Source organism: Nipponia nippon, unplaced genomic scaffold (assembly GCF_047370975.1).
Source record: "Nipponia nippon isolate SJK-2023a ecotype South Korea unplaced genomic scaffold, ASM4737097v1 scaffold_10, whole genome shotgun sequence".
Taxonomy (NCBI): domain Eukaryota; kingdom Metazoa; phylum Chordata; class Aves; order Pelecaniformes; family Threskiornithidae; genus Nipponia; species Nipponia nippon.
In genome coordinates, this window is record NW_028262291.1 from 27,892,443 (window position 1) to 27,911,097 (window position 18,655).

At 40.9% G+C, this 18,655-nt stretch overlaps 1 protein-coding gene across 15 annotated transcripts in view; it reads left to right on the forward strand.

The window, feature by feature from the left end:
* The window catches only part of AMBRA1 (autophagy and beclin 1 regulator 1), a 141,499-nt gene that overhangs the window by 34,626 nt on the left and 88,218 nt on the right, over window positions 1-18,655 (forward strand). For all 15 annotated transcript variants that reach the window (XR_015701910.1, XM_087746171.1, XM_087746170.1 and 12 more), the window contains one exon: window positions 6,573-6,755. Coding sequence is in view for 14 of the 15 variants with exons in the window: in XM_087746171.1 (XP_087602297.1) it covers window positions 6,573-6,755 (183 nt within the window). In the remaining variant the exon portion in view is untranslated. The remainder of the gene's footprint in view (window positions 1-6,572; window positions 6,756-18,655) is intronic.

Consider the following 18,655-nt stretch of genomic DNA (forward strand, 5'->3'; position numbering starts at 1 on the left):
AAAAAGTTGCTTTGTAAAGATAATCCAAAGGCTCAGGAATGATGTAAATAAAACTGTTTGTAGTGAGGTAAAAGTAAGGTGGAGCGTGCTACCTATATGTAAGGTCATTGGGAAACCAACCTAGGTAGCTGCAGAAGGTTTTGGCAATTGCATGTCAGAGTGATGCTGATAAATATAAAAGCTTTCTAAATGGCAGTTGATTAAAAGACAGATTTACCTGGAAAGATGAAAATTATATTTTACAGATGTTAATTAAAAGGTATTGCTACTTTCAGGTTAACTTATGAATGCCAAGAGCTGCTAAATGGCTGCCATTCCTTATTTCTGGAATGCATAATCCAAAGCAGGGAGATTTATTGAGCAGAGATTGTAAGAACTGATTCTGGCTCTCTGGGAGCTGCCCTTTGAAAAAGAAAAGGAGGAGGGCCTGCCTAGGTTACTGAATTCTTTTTTTTTTTTTTTTTTTTTCTTCCCCTCCCTTCTGTCAGATCTCTGCTATGATGAAGCTCAATAAAATGTATGAAAAGGGATCACTGCCTGAGACATTTCCTAGCATAAAGAGCATAGTAAAAAATATTTTTGTACTGGAAGCCATTTTTTAACTGATATGATGCTCTTCGTGTGACAGTTCAAGTGTTTTTAGGTTGTGGTAGAAGCTATAGTAGCTTGAGTTTATAAGGAGCTTTGGAAGAAAAGTCCAGTATTGAAACTTCTTCTAAGAGGGTTAACTTGTTCCAGTAAGCTTCACTGTCCTTTTCAGAGGGTGAGATTCATAGATGCATAATCAGCATGAGCTGGAAGTTTGAGTGGGGTAAGATCAGAGTCTTCCTCCATAAACCTAACTGGTGTGCTAGGCTAGTAGGATCTTTTTAACTGTCCCTTTAACTTGTTAGAAATCAGGGATGTGATTCAATGGAGTGTTATTGCATTTTGATTTTTTTTTTTTTTGTAGCATCGTTAAGTTTGTAACAAAGTTATGACTTTGAGATGTTCTTAAATAGCAAAGTGGAAAAGTGAAACAAAGGTGAAATAAACATCTGTATATGTCTGTGTGTGTATGCGTGTTTCAATATATGTTAAAAATCATAGAATCATAGAATGGTTTGGGTTGGAAAGGACCTTAGAGATCATCTGGTTCCAACCTGCCTGCCATGGGCAGAGATCATCTGGTTCCAACCCGCCTGCCATGGGCAGAGATCATCTGGTTCCAACCCGCCTGCCATGGGCAGAGACACCTTCCACTAGACCAGGTTGCTCAAAGCCCCATCCAGCCTGGCCTTGAACACTGCCAGGGATGGGGCATCCACAACTTCTCTGGGCAACCTGTTCCAGTGCCTCACCACCCTCATAGTGAAGAATTTCTTCCTTATATCTAATGTAAATCTGCCCTCTTCCAGTTTAAAGCCATTACCCTCTGTCCTATCGCTACCTGCCCTTGTAAAAAGTCCCTCCCCATCTTTCCTGTAGGCCCCCTTCAGGTACTGGAAGGCTGCTGTAAGGTCTCCCTGGAGCCTTCTCTTCTCTAGGCTGGACAACCTCAACTCTCTCATCCTGTCCTCATACGAGAGGTGCTCCAGGCCACTGATCATCTTCATGGCCCTCCTCTAGACTTGCTCGAGCAGGTCCGTGTCTTTCTTATGCTGGGGGCCCCAGAGCTGAACACAGTACTCCAGGTGGGGTCTCATGAGAGCAGAGTGGGAGAATGACCTCCCTCGACCTGTTAGCCCTTCTTTTGATGCAGGCCAGGATACGATTGGCTTTCTGGGCTGCAGGTGCACATTGCTGGCTTATATTCAGTTTTTCATGCAGCAACACCTCCAAGTCCTTCTCCACAGAGGTGCTTCTCTCAATCCACTCATCGCACAGCCTGTATTTGTGCTTGGGATTGCCCTGACCCAGGTGCAGGACCTTGCACTTGGCCTTGTTGAACTTCCTGAGGTTTTCATGGGCCCACCTCTCCAGCCTGTCAGGGTCCCTCTGGATGGCATCCCTTCCCTCCAGCGTGTTGACCGCAGCACGCAGGTTGGTGTCGTCAGCATACTTGCTGAGGGTGCACTCAATCCCACTGTCCCTGTTGCCGACAAAGACGTTAAACAGTACTGGTCCCAATACTGACCCCTGAGGAAAATAGATATACATCCTTAAGACCAAGCTGTCTCCAATGGATTTTTTTTTTTTTTTAAACTGCATGATCTGAAGAATTTATTTTTAAGAGTATGTGTGTGTGTTTGTTTCTCATCTACTGTCTGTAATGGTGCTATATTTGAATAACCTAGGTCAGGAGTGAGGCAGGAAGAACACTGTTTGAAGTTCCCTCACATTTAGAATGAATATTCTGATGTAGGCAGCAGCAGTCTTTCTCAGCGGCCTTGCTGAACTTCTCTAAGGTCAGCTTGGCTTTTCTGTCATTCTCCACAGTTTCCATACATACTGAGCTCAGAAAACAATCTGCAGAGGAATCAAATAAAGCTGTCATCAAAGAACACCTATATTATTTTTTTTTAAATAGAAATAATCAAAAAGATGCTCTGAGGCTGCATATATAAAGCATCAGAAGGGTGTTTCATAGATATCATCTCTAGAAAAATATCTAAGCTGCTAGAAAGTTACCGGGAAAGGGACCCTCAGGCTGAATGTTGCCTGTGAGTTGAAGGCTTAAGTGAAATGGAAGCAACCAAAAGTTGGTGTCCACTACCAGCATTGCCTTCAGCTCAAGGATTGGTGGTACGTATGCTACTGTAGATATCACCAAGGAAATTAATGACACCCGTCAGGTAACCCCTTTAAAACATGTGCGCTGGCTGAGAGGCATTTAGAGGTGTGAGCTGTAATAATGTCAGTGAACATTCTGGCCATCAGCATCAAGGCAGGGTTGATGAGTGGTGTCAGTACTTCTGAAATGCTAGGAAGCATGGAGATTTGCACAGCAGTATAGAGCTCTAGGATGCAGATAAACCAATTCTTGTGGCTGTCTTGGGGAACTGGGTCTAGACATTCTCCAGTTGATGTTCTTGTGACTTTTTTAAAAATTTATTTTCTTAGAAGATACTAAAATGGGGGAGGGTGAAGAGAAGCAGACTTTGTGTAAAAAATTTTCACGCTGTCCATAAATACAGCCAGCTGGATTGGATATCTGGCTGTAGCTGAGGACACTGTGCTATGTAGTAGCTCGCTCTTTAGTACTCATAATGCCATTTAGAGCAAGATACTTGAACTTTAATGCTAGCAAAACATTTCCTTCCATCAGTTCCACTTCTCACTGGCCGGCCAGCCAGCAGCACTGGGTGCCTAGAGAATGCACTGCCTCTCGATGACATGGTTGTTGGATGAGACAGAAGCTGTTTGGTTCTGGCTTTTGCACTGCAGCATTTCTCCCACTCGGTGCCTTGTTCTATGGCGGTCATGTGTGGCAGCATAGCCTCTCCTCCTCTGAACCATCTGCTCCAGTAAATGGGGTCCAGTCACCTCAGAGACTGGGTTAATTTAGCTCATGTTATTGTCAAATACAGCCTACTGTCCTGTGGACGCAAAGTTGGTTTAAGAGTTACTGGATAACCTCTATCTGTGTTTTGCCACCGCTTTGTTAGAAGCACAGGTAAGAAATAAAAGGACTAGGTAGCCTGCTGTGGCTGGCATGTGTTTAGCCAGCTGGTAGACTAACTTTGGTCAGGGGCTGATTTACAGTTGTGTTCAATAACTGAATGAACTACAGAGATATGTTTATTGTTAACCGGTGTTTCTTATGCTGCTTTGCAGCCTTCTCCTCCCTCCAGGAGAGCTAAATCTCCTATGCTGGCTCTCAGCTCTGGTTCTGATTTGTGTCATAACTGTATTCCAAAGACAGATACAGCCTGACAAATGCAATTTTTCCCCCCTGCATGCACTCATCTGCAAAGATTAATTCCTTAGCCTATTGCTTTGAGTATGTTTCCTGCCTCCCCTTTTGTATTTAATCCCTTACACCTTTCTCTCTATGTATCAGATGTAAGCTTTTTGTCTTCTCTTTGGAAATCTTTTTCACAGTCTATCCTGTCTACATACCATGTGCTGTCAGGAAGCTGAATCTGGCATCTCGTCAGCCATTATGGCCAGTCTTTATTGGGTACTCTTTCTTGTTCTTCTAACAAGCATTATTGTATTTTTTCTTGTGATGTGCTGCATAATTTAAGATGACTAAATGTCTGCAAAACTCATTCTTCACATCCTTCTGTAAAACTCTCCCTTGGTGTGATATTAGCAAAGAAAAAAGTTTCAGTGATTACAGTGCTGGACTGCTGAGACCACTGTTCTTGTTTTCCAGTGTTTCCTTGTTTCCATGTTCCATTCTTTCTTTATGTGCACATATTATGCCATAGACTTATTTTTAGGCATACACAGAGGCTTTGGCTTATGGAGAAGGCCAAAGAGAACAGCTCCTCATTTCTGAATGCCTTGCTTTTTTATACTTGGCCTATTAAGTCTTCAGGGGAGTAGAGAGAAGTGCTGTGTTTGTACAGCGAAGCCTTTGACGTTATATGAGCATAAACAGCTTTAACTCATCAAACAGTGCATAAAAGATCCAGGAGGAATCCAAAACAAACTGAGTGTGTGGTTCCCCTTACCCTTTTGCTGCTCGTTGACTAAGTTTTTAGACCCCTGAGCCTGTAGTCTGTCTGCTAAACTTGCCTCTTTACCAAGATGGCAGCCTAGTAGAGTACAGGGAGCTTACCTTGGGGAAGACGCTCTCTCTTTGTGTCTACGTGACTTCTAATTCATTCTTTCTTACCACCTTCTCTTTTGCTTATATGCCCTGAATGTATGGCAAAATGGGAGATTGAATGTCCTTGATGGGCGTCCGCAACCAAAATACGTTAATACAGTCTATCCCTTGAAGAATTAGTACATTTCTTTCATGCTGCTCTAGGGAGCAGTGTCTAGAAATACTATTATATGTAGTTTTCCATTGAAATATGACTTTAGGGATAGTAGCAAAGCATTTTATCAGACCTGGTCTGATTGTTTGCTGCTCATGCCATTGTGGATGTGAAACTTATCCATATATAAGCAAAATCTTATTCCCAGTACATTCCCATAAAATCAGCACAGCTCTGGAAGGGAGAAAAAATAATAAGTCTTCTAACAATAATATTATCAGAGATGATTATGGAGTTGCATTTTTGCCACTGGTTGTAATGTAACACAGTGAAACTGTATGGTATTGGTCACTATAATGTTAAACGTATGCTTAAGAGTGTTTATGGCTGATGGTGAGGTCCACTGTAAAATGAATTTAGCTTGAAACTCTGTTCTGAAGGTAGGTAGCATTCCTATAAGGCAGATCGGCCACCTCTCTTTGTGATTGCAAACGAGTATATTTTCATCTCTAGACTATCCCCTGGAATTCACTGTTCATTTGAGGTTTCTTGGTTTATTTTTCTTTGTTTAAAGCTGTTCACACTTTCATTTGTAGACTAAAAATTAGGGCTGCTCTCTCCATTATCAGTCTCTTGCCTGTGGTGCCTTTGCAGGAAATGAGGTTGTATTTTCATGACCCTGGGAAGTTCCAGTCTGATAACTTGAATTGAATAAGAAAGAACAAAATCAAACACGTGTATGGAAAGGGGAGGGGATGAAGCTAGAAATGAAAGGAATAGACATCTTGATGTCTAATTACTTGGGGGGGTGTTTGTGTCATCTCCCCTCCTCCCCCTAAATTACAGTTCAAGGCTACTCAAATAAGGCTAAATAAATGATTATTCAATCATCTGAGGTGTCTGGACTTTAATACTGAGTAACTGTGTCACAGAAAGCATGTGCTAGGAGTTGTGGATGTATGCAGGGTAGGAAAAGAGAGTGTGTTTTTACCTGTCTAGCATCAAGGAAGGCGATAATACTGGCATGTGATAGCTGGTGCAAAGGCCAAGTTATGCATGAGAGAGAATTAAGAGCTAATTGCAGAGGAAGGTTTTCCTTCCAGGTGGGAAGCAAGGCTTTTAACACTCCTGTTAACATACATCTAGTGGATGTGATGAAATTGCCACTATATGAAATCCCTACCATATGGATTACAAAATAGTTGAAACAAAGCTGTTAAACCTTTTTTTCTCCTGCTTGATAACTTTATGGTGCTCCTGTTAAGTACCCTCAAAACAACAGCACCTTCCTTCAATGTTTATTGGACCACTGCTGCTGTTTGGCATTGCAAGCAGAGTTCACGTTGGGAGTGGGCTTGATTCTTACCAGGGATGCTTGCTGGGGCTAGTTGTGTGAACTGGTAATAAATGAAACAATGGGCTCCAAAGAGTCCTGAGAAGCAAACTTCTCTGTGCTGCGGATGAGCTTTTTGTCTATAGGTACTGTGTAGTGCTTCTGTTTGCACAACAAGGGAATCACGTGGGAGCGTAGTGTATAAAGGGAAAATGACTTCTACTTGCTTTCTTTATTTACTCTGTCTTACTCATGAATAAAATGCAAACAGCCAATTTTGTGATATGCTGTTACTGTCCTGGCACTTGGAGCTCAAAAGGAAAAATAGAACCGGCTGTCATTCTACACTTGTGTAACAAGTGTCTGTATGTCTCTCTCCTGCTCAGGTTGTCTCCTGCTGCATATTATGCTCAGAGGATGATCCAGTATCTTTCCCGAAGGGACAGTATTCGACAACGCTCTATGCGTTACCAACAAAACCGTCTCCGTTCTTCCTCCTCCTCCTCTTCCACTTCAGAGAACTCAAGCCCATCTGTAGAAGGAAATGATCTGGAATTTGAAGATTTTGAGTAAGTGTGCATGCTGCCTTGCCCTCTTGCTTGAGCCTGTTGTCAGCACAAGACTGCTTTGTGGCTTCCTGCTGTTTACCAATCAAAGACATCTTGGGCTTCCTGTAGGAGCAGGTTAAGTTGAGTCATTCAGTCAATAATTAGAGCAGTGATTGCTACAAATGGGCCTTGTCATTTCTGTTATGAAAATTAAGGATGCTTTAGGCTACCTTCAACACATCAGGCTATCTCAACCAGATTTAAAAGACTGGTTAAATAAAGAAAAGGAGAATCTTTTTCTCTCATGAAACAGGTGGGGAGCCAAAACTTTATTAGGGCCTTCAGATCTTGAGACAGAACAAGAACCACTAAGAGGCTTTGCAGGACTTAGTTCTTTGGTCTAAGGCTGTAGGAGACAGCCAGACACGTTCTATTACTTTTACTTGCTCTATCTGTACAACTTTGTCAAATTAGCTGAAGTTCCTGGGATAGTTTTTTTGGAAGACTTGGTGATTGTGACTCTGTGTTAAGTTAAGGCTTAGTTTCCTGTAAGGAGAGCAAATGGCCTCTTGTGTCAAAGTGAGGAATGACTCTGCATCCAAACCCTAGAAGAGCACTCCTGTAAGCCACTGTATTTTCTTCTGAGTGGTTCTCCTGACAAACTTTTAAAGTCTGCTCTCCAGCATCTGCTTTTGGACTTCTAGTGATACGCAGCGTAATCCCAGAAAACAAATTTATTGCAATCCCTTTCCAATAAATGGAAGTATAGTAATGGATTGTTTAGATGGCATGGAGACCAAAAGCTCAGGAATTTAGATTAAAATCCATTTTAGCAGAAAAGAGAATATGACCTTTCTAGTCTGTCATCAGTCGTTTCCTTTTAAATATGGGATTTTCCCTGAGTACTTTAAGTATTTCACTGAATTTTTATCCCCTTTGTGTATATTGTGATTAAAACGTAGGATGATTCTGAGCATGGTCACAGAATTAGTCTACAGTGGTAGTGTAGTAGGGAGGTGTGTTTGATAAGAGCTGTGAACTCCGCAAAAACGTGGGCTTTTATGTTGCTGCTGCCAGCAGAGGATGCTGTCAACTTTGCTACTATCAAAACTTTCATGTTCACTTGCTGCAGTGGTACGTACTTGAGATCCATGTTGTTAAAGCTCCATGTCCTTTGTGTCAGGGTGAAGTCCCTTTATGAAGGACACTGGTAACACTAGCTATTCCCAGAAAAGCAAGTTATTAATCCCTTTCTGACTTTTTAAGTGGTGGTAGACCTTTTTTTCCTTAGAATGTTGTTCTGTGAAGCTGTCATTTCATGCTTCGGCAATTAAATATTCAGAAGTACAGGGTGAGTGAATGTCTTCCCCTGTCATTGTGGCCTTATTTGTGTAAGATGTAAACGAGGGGACATAATGCAGAAGAGTCACTGCCTAGTAGCTTTTCCCAAGCCACTTTGTGGTCTGGAACAGCAGAAATATGGTGGCTGCTGGGCCCATTTGTGAGACGGGTGCATCGCAAGCATAGACCTTAATATTTCCATTATTCCATTTCATTTGTCTGAGGTGGCTTGTTCTGCTGGTAAAAGCAAAAATGCTAAGTTCTTCCATTCACAGAGCCAGGCAAATGCCTGCAGAGAAGTGTGTTCCCCTGCAGATAATATTCACACAGTAAGAGCACCCAGTCAGGGAAGCAGTTCAATCAGCCATGCTAAGGTTGTCTTTCATTTCATACTGAGCAAAAAGAAGTGTTTATTCCTTACTGTGCAGTCGCTGAATTTGTTGGTTGAATATTTCATATTGAATATTGTCTGTGCATTCAAGACATGCTGTCTTTTTCCTTCTCTGCTTCATTATTTCTCCTGGCTGATTAGAGGGAGCTGCTGTGTGGGGGTCCTTAGAGCTGGAACTTGTCTTGTGACTAATTTGATTTCTTCTGCTGACACTTCACAATGAAATCCCTTATACAGAGTTCTTGCTTCTCCTTTTAGCTCCTCTATTCCTCCTCCTTTGCTTGCTCACCTGAGCAGTCATGTATTTTTTCGTGTATTTCTTGCCCTGATCTAGATGCTCTGGCTTCCCTGCTTCTCCAGATCTGATACAGGACAGGGAGTTGCTACTGTGTCTAGCTGTCCGCAGCTCATGCTTCTCTCCTGGAATCCAGTGATTTTTTTTTTTTTTTTTTTTTTTTAATGTAAAAGCCATAGCAAGTTGCCTTGATGCTTTATCTTTCTAAACTGATTAACATAATTGGTGAATACTATCTCTTCTTTCGTTTTCCTAGAGATGAGGAGAAAGGTATAAGGGCATTAAAACCAATTGGTTTTACTATACATAGAGCTCTGGGCAAGAGTGAGCCCTGTGCTTGTGCAGGGTGCCTGGGAGACAAGCCTTCCTCAGCTCTCGTCTTCTGTGGGGTTCTGAGGTTTTTTTCTCCTCTAAGATTCGTTATTGTATCTTTTCAGCTTTGCTTACCTAATGACTTGGTAAGGGCCATGAAAAACTTGGCCTCTGCACTGTTTGTGTGCGTATGGCCTCTAAATTTAAGCTAAAGGTTCTCCTCCTGTGTGTCAGTCTAACGGTGTCATTTCCTCCATGCAGTTTCTCCAGAATCTCATTTGAATTCATTCATAAATACATTTAGTTTGTGATAGCAATAGCAGTAGTGTTGGTCTAAGAATGTGAATTAGAGTGTTTTTAATAGATATTAGTAATATCCTTCTATTACAGCAGCTTTTATGGACAGGACAGGAGGAGGGAGACACAAGCTATAACTGTGTTATTTGGTCTAATAAGATGCTATCTCTCTACGTGCGTTGCCTGTGTTTAACCTGTCAATGTTGTCATCTTACTGCTTGTTGAATAAAACTGACAACTGTAAACTTAGTCACGTCTGCATGAAAGCATTTAATACAGTTTGTAATATATATACGGGTTGTAATATTAGGTTATTAACAGATAAATTGATATGAGTGGGTTTTAAGGTTAGCTTTAGCAGAATCCTAAACTAAAATGAAAAGGCTTCTTGTATTCTGGGATAAGAATCTCTGAATGGAGAATGACGTCACCTTAGCATTCCAGCATAACTGGTGAAAATAGATTCTTTATAGACAAGTCATAGATGTTGAACTTACTAATTTCAAGATCTTTTTTGAGTGACTTATGTTTGGATCACATAGTAGATTAAGATTTTTAGAGCTAAACTATCTTTTCTTTTGACTTCTTCAACAAGTTTGACTGGGTCTCTTCTAGAGACTTCCTTTAGTCTAGAACAGCTCTGATGCTGCAGACTGTGGGTGAGGCTTCTAGGACTCCTTGGATAGCGCAAGCTAATTTTTTCCGTGTGTAATTCTAAATCTGTCACCATAATCAGAATGTGAAGGTGTTTCTGCAGATGAATTCTGGCCATCTATGTCCCTTGTCTGCAGTAAGCGTGGGAACAAATACAGGTTCGTTTTATCTGTCAGACTGAAAAGCAGATATATAGGACAGTGCACCACCTCACTGTCTGAAAGCCTTGCTCAAATCCTTCACTACAGTTCTATAAAGGCTTTCAAGCCAAGGCTAAAGGTGTGACTGTGGTTGACTCTTATGTCTGGTTTTGAGAGTGGGCTGCCTGGCAGAATATAGATATTAAGGAGCTTGGAGATTACACTCTCTTAATGTCTGCAGCTTTTCCTCTTTCTATCCTCTCCTTTTTCCTTCCTTCCAGGAGGATCTGTCCTGGGGTGGATCCATTCAGTTGTGCCATTGTCACAGACTAGGAAGGTCTTTATTGTGTCTCTACAAGAAGGGCTTTACCTCATAGGCCTGAAATCTTGTTTTGGTGCTTTATCTTTTTAATTTCTTTTGAGACACCACTGAGCACCCAGACAGAGAATATGAGCACCGTAGGCACTGTTTTACTGAGACCATAATGGGCATTCTGGTTTTGTAGAAGCAGGCTCTTGCCTTGCAGAGATGATGAATTGCTTATGGAAAGCTTACAAGATTAAATCTAAGTTCCTCCAATAGCTTCTTGCCTTAAAAGGTTCTAAGATCACAACCTGCCAGCTGACTGCCACTGCATTAAAGCTGTAAGTCTCACTTCTGTTTTCCTGAATATGATTTTCATTTATTTCAGAGAATAGTATGGTAGATTCCTTTTGGCCTCTTCCATTGGTGAAGTGTTTGGTTTTGGGAGTCTGTTTTGTGTCATAGTCAGTTGTCCGCTTCAAGCTGGCATTTTGGTTTAACTTTTTTATGTATTAAGAAGAAAACTGCACAGCTGATTAAACATTCATGCGAGATATCCAGGCAATCACCCTTCTTTTGGAATGTCTTCATTTAAAGTATCTTTCCTTCTTAGCTTCTTTAAGAACCTTGACTTGTGCATTGGTACCTGAAAATATTAATTAGGAACTGCTTGGAAGCAATGGTGTCTAAACTAACATTATTATGAGAGAGAGAAGGGGAGACAGTGGCTGTGGCAGTGTGGTTACTCCATAGTGTGCACTCGGGTAGTACGTTTGGTTTGGGATTCTGTTCTCCCTACTACTTCTCAAGTGGAATGGTGGAAGTGGGTTTTGGGGAGGGAGTTGTGTGTCATGGTGAGAATAAGCATGTGGTTTGCTTAATGGCTGAGGCAGAAAGGAAAGTTTGAGTGAGGGGAGAAAGAGGTTGGAGATTACCACTTACTGAAATAACTTATTCCCTACCTTTGTGAAGGAACTCCATGCTCGTGTTTAAATCCAACTTCTACCTTTTCAGTCTGACTCTATATCATTGTTTGCTAGAGACACAGCAATGGGACCGCTAATCTGCAGCAATGCAATCAATTCACAATGCACCTGCTCTTTTCCCTTAGCACACCAACTACTAAAAGCACATGGGTAGAACTCGAACTCCGTACAGCCAGTCTTGGTCTTTACTGCTCTCCTTCCCAGCTGTTCACTGTGCATTCGTGTATTTCAGAGTGTTTTTTCCTTTCTGCGACAACCTTCAACTTCTGCAAAAGAAACTCCTTCAAATAGGAGCCAGGTTTTCTTGGTAGGAGAAAGGAGAGATTGGAATGGCTAAAGTTTTTTGTGAGACTTGAAATAGGTGTGGAGCTTTTGATCTAGAGCTCCACAACAGCAAGGCAAGTTCTGTCATTGTGGAGAGAGAAGCGTAGGGAATCCCACAGGTAAGGAAAGAGGTTTACTCTGTAGGATGACTGTAGCTTAAGCTGACACCTCAGGATGGATGGGATGCCAAATGCTAAGTTCTGATAGGGCATAGTGGAGGTGGGTAAGAGAGATGATAGGATCAATGGTAGCCTTTTGGCGTAGTGGTAGAAGGGCGGCGTATCTGAACCTCAAGGTTTCTAAAAGCAGTTAGGCTGGGTGTTGGGTTTTGGTTTGGTTTTTGTTTGTTTTTTTCATTTTTCTCCTTATCATCCTGATGTTTAACATTTGAGGTTAACAAAAGACAATGGTAGGAGGTGTGAGAATCTATATGGGCTCTTCTTGTCACTTTAATGCCAATGGAAATAGATTTCTAGAATCTATGACACACCAGTATACTGCAGAAAAAGGAGCCATTTCTTTCTGGAAGTCTTAGGTGGGACAGTTTGTTGTCTGTCTCTCTTACTTGAGCAACTACAAATAATATTCTTGTTAGTAATTTGTTATTTGAGTTCAGATAAAGGTATTAAAAGCAGGATTGCTATTTGTTGTACATACCTGCCTTTGTTGTTTTCTTCCCAGAGCCCTTTTATCTGTGGTTTTGATGCTGTTTCCTCTGCCTCTGTTTCTGGGCTCAGATGGCTCTGCCTCATTGTTTTTGATGAAGATGGACATTCTCAAAACTGGCTTTCACGGCAGACCTGACTTTTGTGGAGCTTGGTGGTCGCTTTCTGTGTTGGTTTTTTCCTCTTTGTTATAGGTTTCTGGAGCAGTTAGCACTGGGATGTTGCTTCCAGATACATAGAAATTTATGTTAATTATATTCATCATCTTAAACACAGTTGCAGGCTAAGAATGCTATCAAGTCCTGGATGAATGGGAATGATATTCAATCTACTCTTTGAACTTCATTTTTCAAGGATTAGCGAGAGTCTTAGCTTGGCTTGTGATCTACTCATAGTAGCCTGCAGCTTCATTTTCCCTGTTCTTTTTATCTTTATCTTTTGTGACAGTCTTTTATATTCCCCTTATCTTGGTCTTAATGTCTAATAATACTGCCTGGATGCAGTGACAGGCAATGACTATGTCCTTGCAGCAGTACTGCAGGATATTGCTAACCTCTCCAGCATAATGTTGGTTTACCATTAAGTCACATTCCAGCGAGGCAAGTGTCTCCATAGCAGGGCAGTGAAAGAATGAGTGCCTTTTGAAAGATGACAGTTGCCAGAAAAGCTCACATCATATTCCATGCTGTTGGTTGCCTGGGCTTGTAGAAACAGTTTTGATGTCAGGATGGTACCCTTCATCCATCTGAGTTTTTCTGGTACTTATGTTCTGTTCTGTTCATTGTTTTCCTTTTGCTTTTATTTTGTGTCTGTGAAACTCTTAAGTCAAACTAGGTCACCTAGTAGGTGACGTCTGGTGTTAATGAGAGTGGTTAGGAAGCACGCTGTTACTAGTTTGTTGCTGGCCACACAGAACAGGCAGTGGTTAGCGTTCTTCAAACCTGTAGGTCTAGCAGATTCGGGTTGTTTGTGGACTTATGTTTTCATTTCTGTTTGCCTTGGAAAAGCAGTAGCATAATAGAGCAATATAATTTAAAAAAAAAAAAAAGAGAGAAGAAAGAAAAAAGAAAAAGTTGGTCCTTACTTTTGACACTTTATTCCAGTATTGAAGCCTGATGGGGCAGCAGCTTGTATGTGTGCCCTATGAGCGGTGTTCAATAAGCACGAGTTGTGAAGCTTCCAAGTGATTAGAATTATCCACAGTGATGTTTTCCCTAGTCATGCACGTGTTTGGATGAATGTTTGAAAATGGCTAACGAAGGGGTCTCAGAGGAAGGTTGGTTGTAGTGCTGGATGCCCTGTTTTTTTATAAAACCCTGAATACAGTGGTTTCCTTAATATTCGTATACCAGGTCTAGACTGGGGAGTAGAGATTCTCTACCTTTGTCTGGCCTCTATTGTTTCTGCTTTCTAATGACTGACTGTAGCTATGGAGTGTATCAGTCTTATTCTAAAAGGTGTCATCAATTTGTGAGCCCACCACAGGGTGAGGTGACTAAAATAGAGACAACTGGATTCTGCGCCTAGGTAAGAGCAAGTGCTTCATTCTGAGTCCAAATCAGTCTTTCTCTGAAGCAATTAATCCTTGGCGTTTAACGGGCAAGTGCTGCTGTTTCTCTTGACCAGGTGATAAATCCTCTCTTAGGTGGTGCTTCTCTGAAACTCTTGATCTTCTGAAGTGCCATTTTTAATCTTGTAAATACATTTTCCCCTGAACAGCCCTCTGAGAGGTAATCAAGGCTGGGGGGGTTTGTTTCCCTCCGGTCAGGAGAGCCATTAATAACTCAGCAGTCTGCTGTTTTGTAAGAAGTTTTAGCTGATAAATAGATACAAGTTTTCCCTGGTGTTCCCTTGAAAAAGCTGCTAGTGAAAGACTGGCATTTTAGCCTTCAAATGAACATAGGAAGATGGAAAGGCACCGTGTCTTGGGTGACTTACCCAACTTCTTTATCAATTATTGTATTAAATAGCTACATTAAAAGTCTCTTCTTCTAGTTCCTGTCTCTCCAGCTGGGCAGCATTGCTCTTTGCAGTTTCTCTAATATTTTTATTCTTCAATTTTGTTTGCCTTCCAGTGTTATACTTGAGAGTTTGCTCCACGGTCCTAATACATTTAGTGCCAGGAAAGGCTTTTCATGTAGCAGGTGCTTTTTTTTTGCTTAAATTTTCTTGCTTCTTGTTGTCTCCTTCTGTTCTGCCTTAAGTACTTCTCCTTCAGTAATGGTCTTATCCTTCAAAGATGGATAGATAAATTTACACCTTTCATTTTTACCAGGTTATGTATATTCTTTTAAATCAGCGTTTTCATTGTTTTAATGTCTGTGGATGTCAATACTTGTACCCTTTTTGATAGGACCGGTGCTCCTGACTTGCTTATTTGTATCTACTTGTGGAAGAAAAGTTGCTGCTCAGAGATAAGTCAGTTGTCTTGAATCTTTTCCCTTAAACATAATCCTGTTTTTAGGTGAGATATCAGGTGTTTTTAGGTGAGATATGGTCCTCAGAACCATAAGTAGGGTGGTCTCCTTTTCCTGGCTTGAGTTTACAACTTCTCCAAGACTTAAGGACTGTAAGTAAAGTAGCATATACTAGATGGAACCTGTATTTTTGACTGAGACTGGTCCTACTGATCCAGGAGATGTTATTCCAGCTACTATGTCTCTCTGTAGAGTTACAACCAACCTGTAGCATGGCTTTTCCTTTTGTCTTCTAGGATACCTGTATCTCACTGAAATAGTAAGAATGGCCAGGTTTTATTTATTTTGTGTTTACCTTTCTATTTTGAGAGGCTTATTTCCTAGAAACACTCCCAGCTTTCCCTAACTTCATTTGTAGGAGATGCTCAGGATCTTGTAGGATCAGACAGAAGGAAAACTAAAGTTTTAACATCTTCTGGTATTTGCTGCTCCTCTCAGTTAGAAAGCTATTAGTTAACTTTCTATCATAGTGTTCCCAACAGGAACAGGATGGTGCTGGAAAGTGATCGACACATTCTTAGAATCACCAGCAAACGTAACGTTCCCCTCACCACCTTTTTTCCTACTTCTATAACCTTTGTGAAACATAGTACACACTTTATCTTGTAGTCCTATGCAGCACTTGTGAGTACGTCCTTCCCAGGATGTGTCATCTGTTTCCATCTAAATCGGCAGTGAATCCCGTGAAGTGAATTGCAAGATTTCAGGATCTGTTTCTTCTTTATTATGGCCAGTTTAATATGACATCCTCCAGGTACTCTTTAGAAGCAGACTTGACCAACCTCTAAAGCCATGTCAGTTTGCATTTTCTGGTAACCTCCTCCGAGCTCCTGGTATGATCTTTGTGCTACTCCTGCCCTCTGTACTATCTCCTCTGAAGTAACCTCCTGCAGTCTTAAAAAATTGATAGCAGGTAAGTGGAGATACTTAATGTTTGAAGTACCAAGAAAATGTTACTGTTTTTTTCTGTTACATCAAGATGGTGCAACTGAATACAGTGCCAACCCTTATGGATATTAGTAGATGTCACTTAACCAATTATTTAGCATTTCTATTGTATTGTAAGTGTCTAACCTCTGCAATAGAAATTGATTTAGCATTCTAAATTGGATCACATGAAACATGATAAAATGCTGAAAATATGGAACAATTGGCTTGGTGTGATATAATTTGGTTCTTATGAACTTGCATGGCTTACTGGTGCTGGCTCTGGTAATTAAATGGCTTTTCAAAGTGGTCATTGTTGACCTAATTCTATTGGCAATGTAGTCAGTGGGAGTTTTAATTTTGACTACAATGGGAACGGTTAGACAAACAGATTGCATTAGAAATCTCATGCTGTGTGTTTAATTTCACTTCCTGATACAACAATCTCTAAATATTAAAGAGAATTCTTGCCAAGATAGAAAGGCAGAACATAGCTTTTTTCCTTTCTGACGGTCTTGATTATCTTCTGTAGCCACTCAGTTATTAATGCAATGGCCAAGTTACCAGATGAAAAAGAATCCCTTTTTCTCTGAACTTTAGGATGCAAAGTTTTGCATCTCCATCTCTGTTTTCAGAGCCAGCGTTGCTGCTCCATTATATTTACCTTTGTCAACTTTTCTCTCAGCAAGCAAACACAAAAATAAATGGAAAAACCCAGGGAGATTTGACTGTCTTATCCAGTTTAGGATAAACTTTCATCCTTCTTATGCCCTATTAAAGGTCCATAAATCTCCCGTATGTTTGGGAATTGCTTTCTTTTCCTGCTGCGTTCTGTGTTACTGTTAATGCTGTTTTTCCCCTACCAACTCTTATTCTCCATATCGCTGTTTTGATTTGTCCCACACTGGTATGTGAACAAATTATGAATAACCTGAATTTTGAGCCAGACCCTTAAAGTTGTTTTGACCATTTGTTGGGTTTTGCGGTTTTCCTCCTGAGACAAATTAGTCTGTAAATAATTACAGTATTAAGTCTCCCTTGTCACCTTACGTGCTGATTACTTCTGATTCTTTCCCTGCATCTTTCTCAATGGATTGCTTAGTTCCTTTGGTATTATTTTTTCACTGCAGAATTTTCCCTGTGCTGTTCATATCTGTGGGTGCATTTAAAACAAAGGGCATTGCAGGACACCTTTTTAGCCCTGTTACAGCACTTGCTGTGGCACATTTTTGCTTCATTTACTTTTGCAAGGTTATTGGGTTGCTTTACAGAAGAGGCTTTTTTCATGTAGACACACGCTCTCAGGGACCTGCTTTTGCAGGTTATGTTTATTAAACTATCCACTGCAAATCATTAGCTAATGAGCCTGTAGGTAGTTGACACTAAATAGAAAGTAGAGCATTAGATCTTCACCAGTACTTGAGAGAACTTTGGAAACTTTTCATTTCTTGCCGGAGTGCTTCACGCTGGCACTGCAGTCGTGCTAACATCTGCTCTCCTCCCTCTGTCAGCAGGCTGTATGTGGTACAGAAATAACACAAAGTGCCACCCATCTTGACTGATCTGTAGGGGTTTTTTTTTATTTTCCTTTTTAGAAGGTGCAGAAATAATCTTCAGCTGGCACCAGGGTAATATCAGCTGTTCTAGCTTTTCAGCACTAGACGCTTGAAAACACTCTTGCATGGAGTTGAGCATAGGAGTTTAGATATAAATGACTCCGTAAATTAGTGATTCAGAGTAATGTTTAGTAATATTCCTCTTTAGCAGAGGGGAGTGTATCTTACACTTCCATTACAGTAAATAGGAATTCTGGCATTCTCAAAGGGTAGTCACTGTTTCTCATTCCCAGTTCTGCTGTTCAAGTTATAGGGCTGTGGCAGTTTGGGTGTGGTGGGTTTTATTTTTATTTTTTTTAAGGGGATGTTAAAACTACATTGCTATCTCTTGAATCAGCAGAGGCTGAGTCTGTCATGGTGAAAACTGAAGAAAAGTCTAGTCTATAGCTTTTCCCTTTTAGCCTTTTTGTGTTGGGGGAGGGTTGTATGCACAGTGAATGGGACAGTACAGGATGGAGTTCTCGCATCAGAAAGTCTCATTGATTAGAAAATTTGTGTCCTAAAATGTTTTCGTGGATGCTAAGAGCATTGGCTAGTGGCATTTTAAAAAACTTGAACAATGAGTTGCTTTAGGTCTCTTGATTCTGTAGGAGACTTTGCACCTTTATTTTCTTTCGTGTGCTGGAGCTAATTCCTCATTACTTTTGAAACCTGCTGGAGAGATTCTCTTCAGCTGGAGAGTTCTCCAGGGAGTAGTCCTGTTGTTGTTCCTCTTGCTGATATTTGTCCCTTTCAAAAGCATTTTCTAATTCTAGTAAATGTCCAAAGTAAATGCAAACCCTGAAAATTGTTTTCTGCTTTTCTCCCAGGGCTGCATATCAACGTCTGCTACACGGACTTTTAAAAAGTGTATTTCTTGTCTGACTTCCACTAGCTCTTACTGTGTGTGGCAAGATCTGGAACATGACACTTCTTTTTCCCTTTGGCCTTTTTCTCTTTAGCAGGAAAAGTTGATATGTCAGCACTCGAGTTCCCAGGATTCCTTCTGTTATTGATCCACATCTTAATAGGCTGGAGGCCTCTGGTAAAAGAACAGCACCAGCTTTTACATTGCTGATTTCAGGAACCCTGCTGGTTATACAGAAACCTCAGGGCGAGGTGCTGCTTTGGCTGTGAACTGCAAATGCTGCGTCTGCAGTGGGAGGAGAAATGGAAGCTTTGAGCCTGGACTTAGATTTGATTTTGGTGAAAT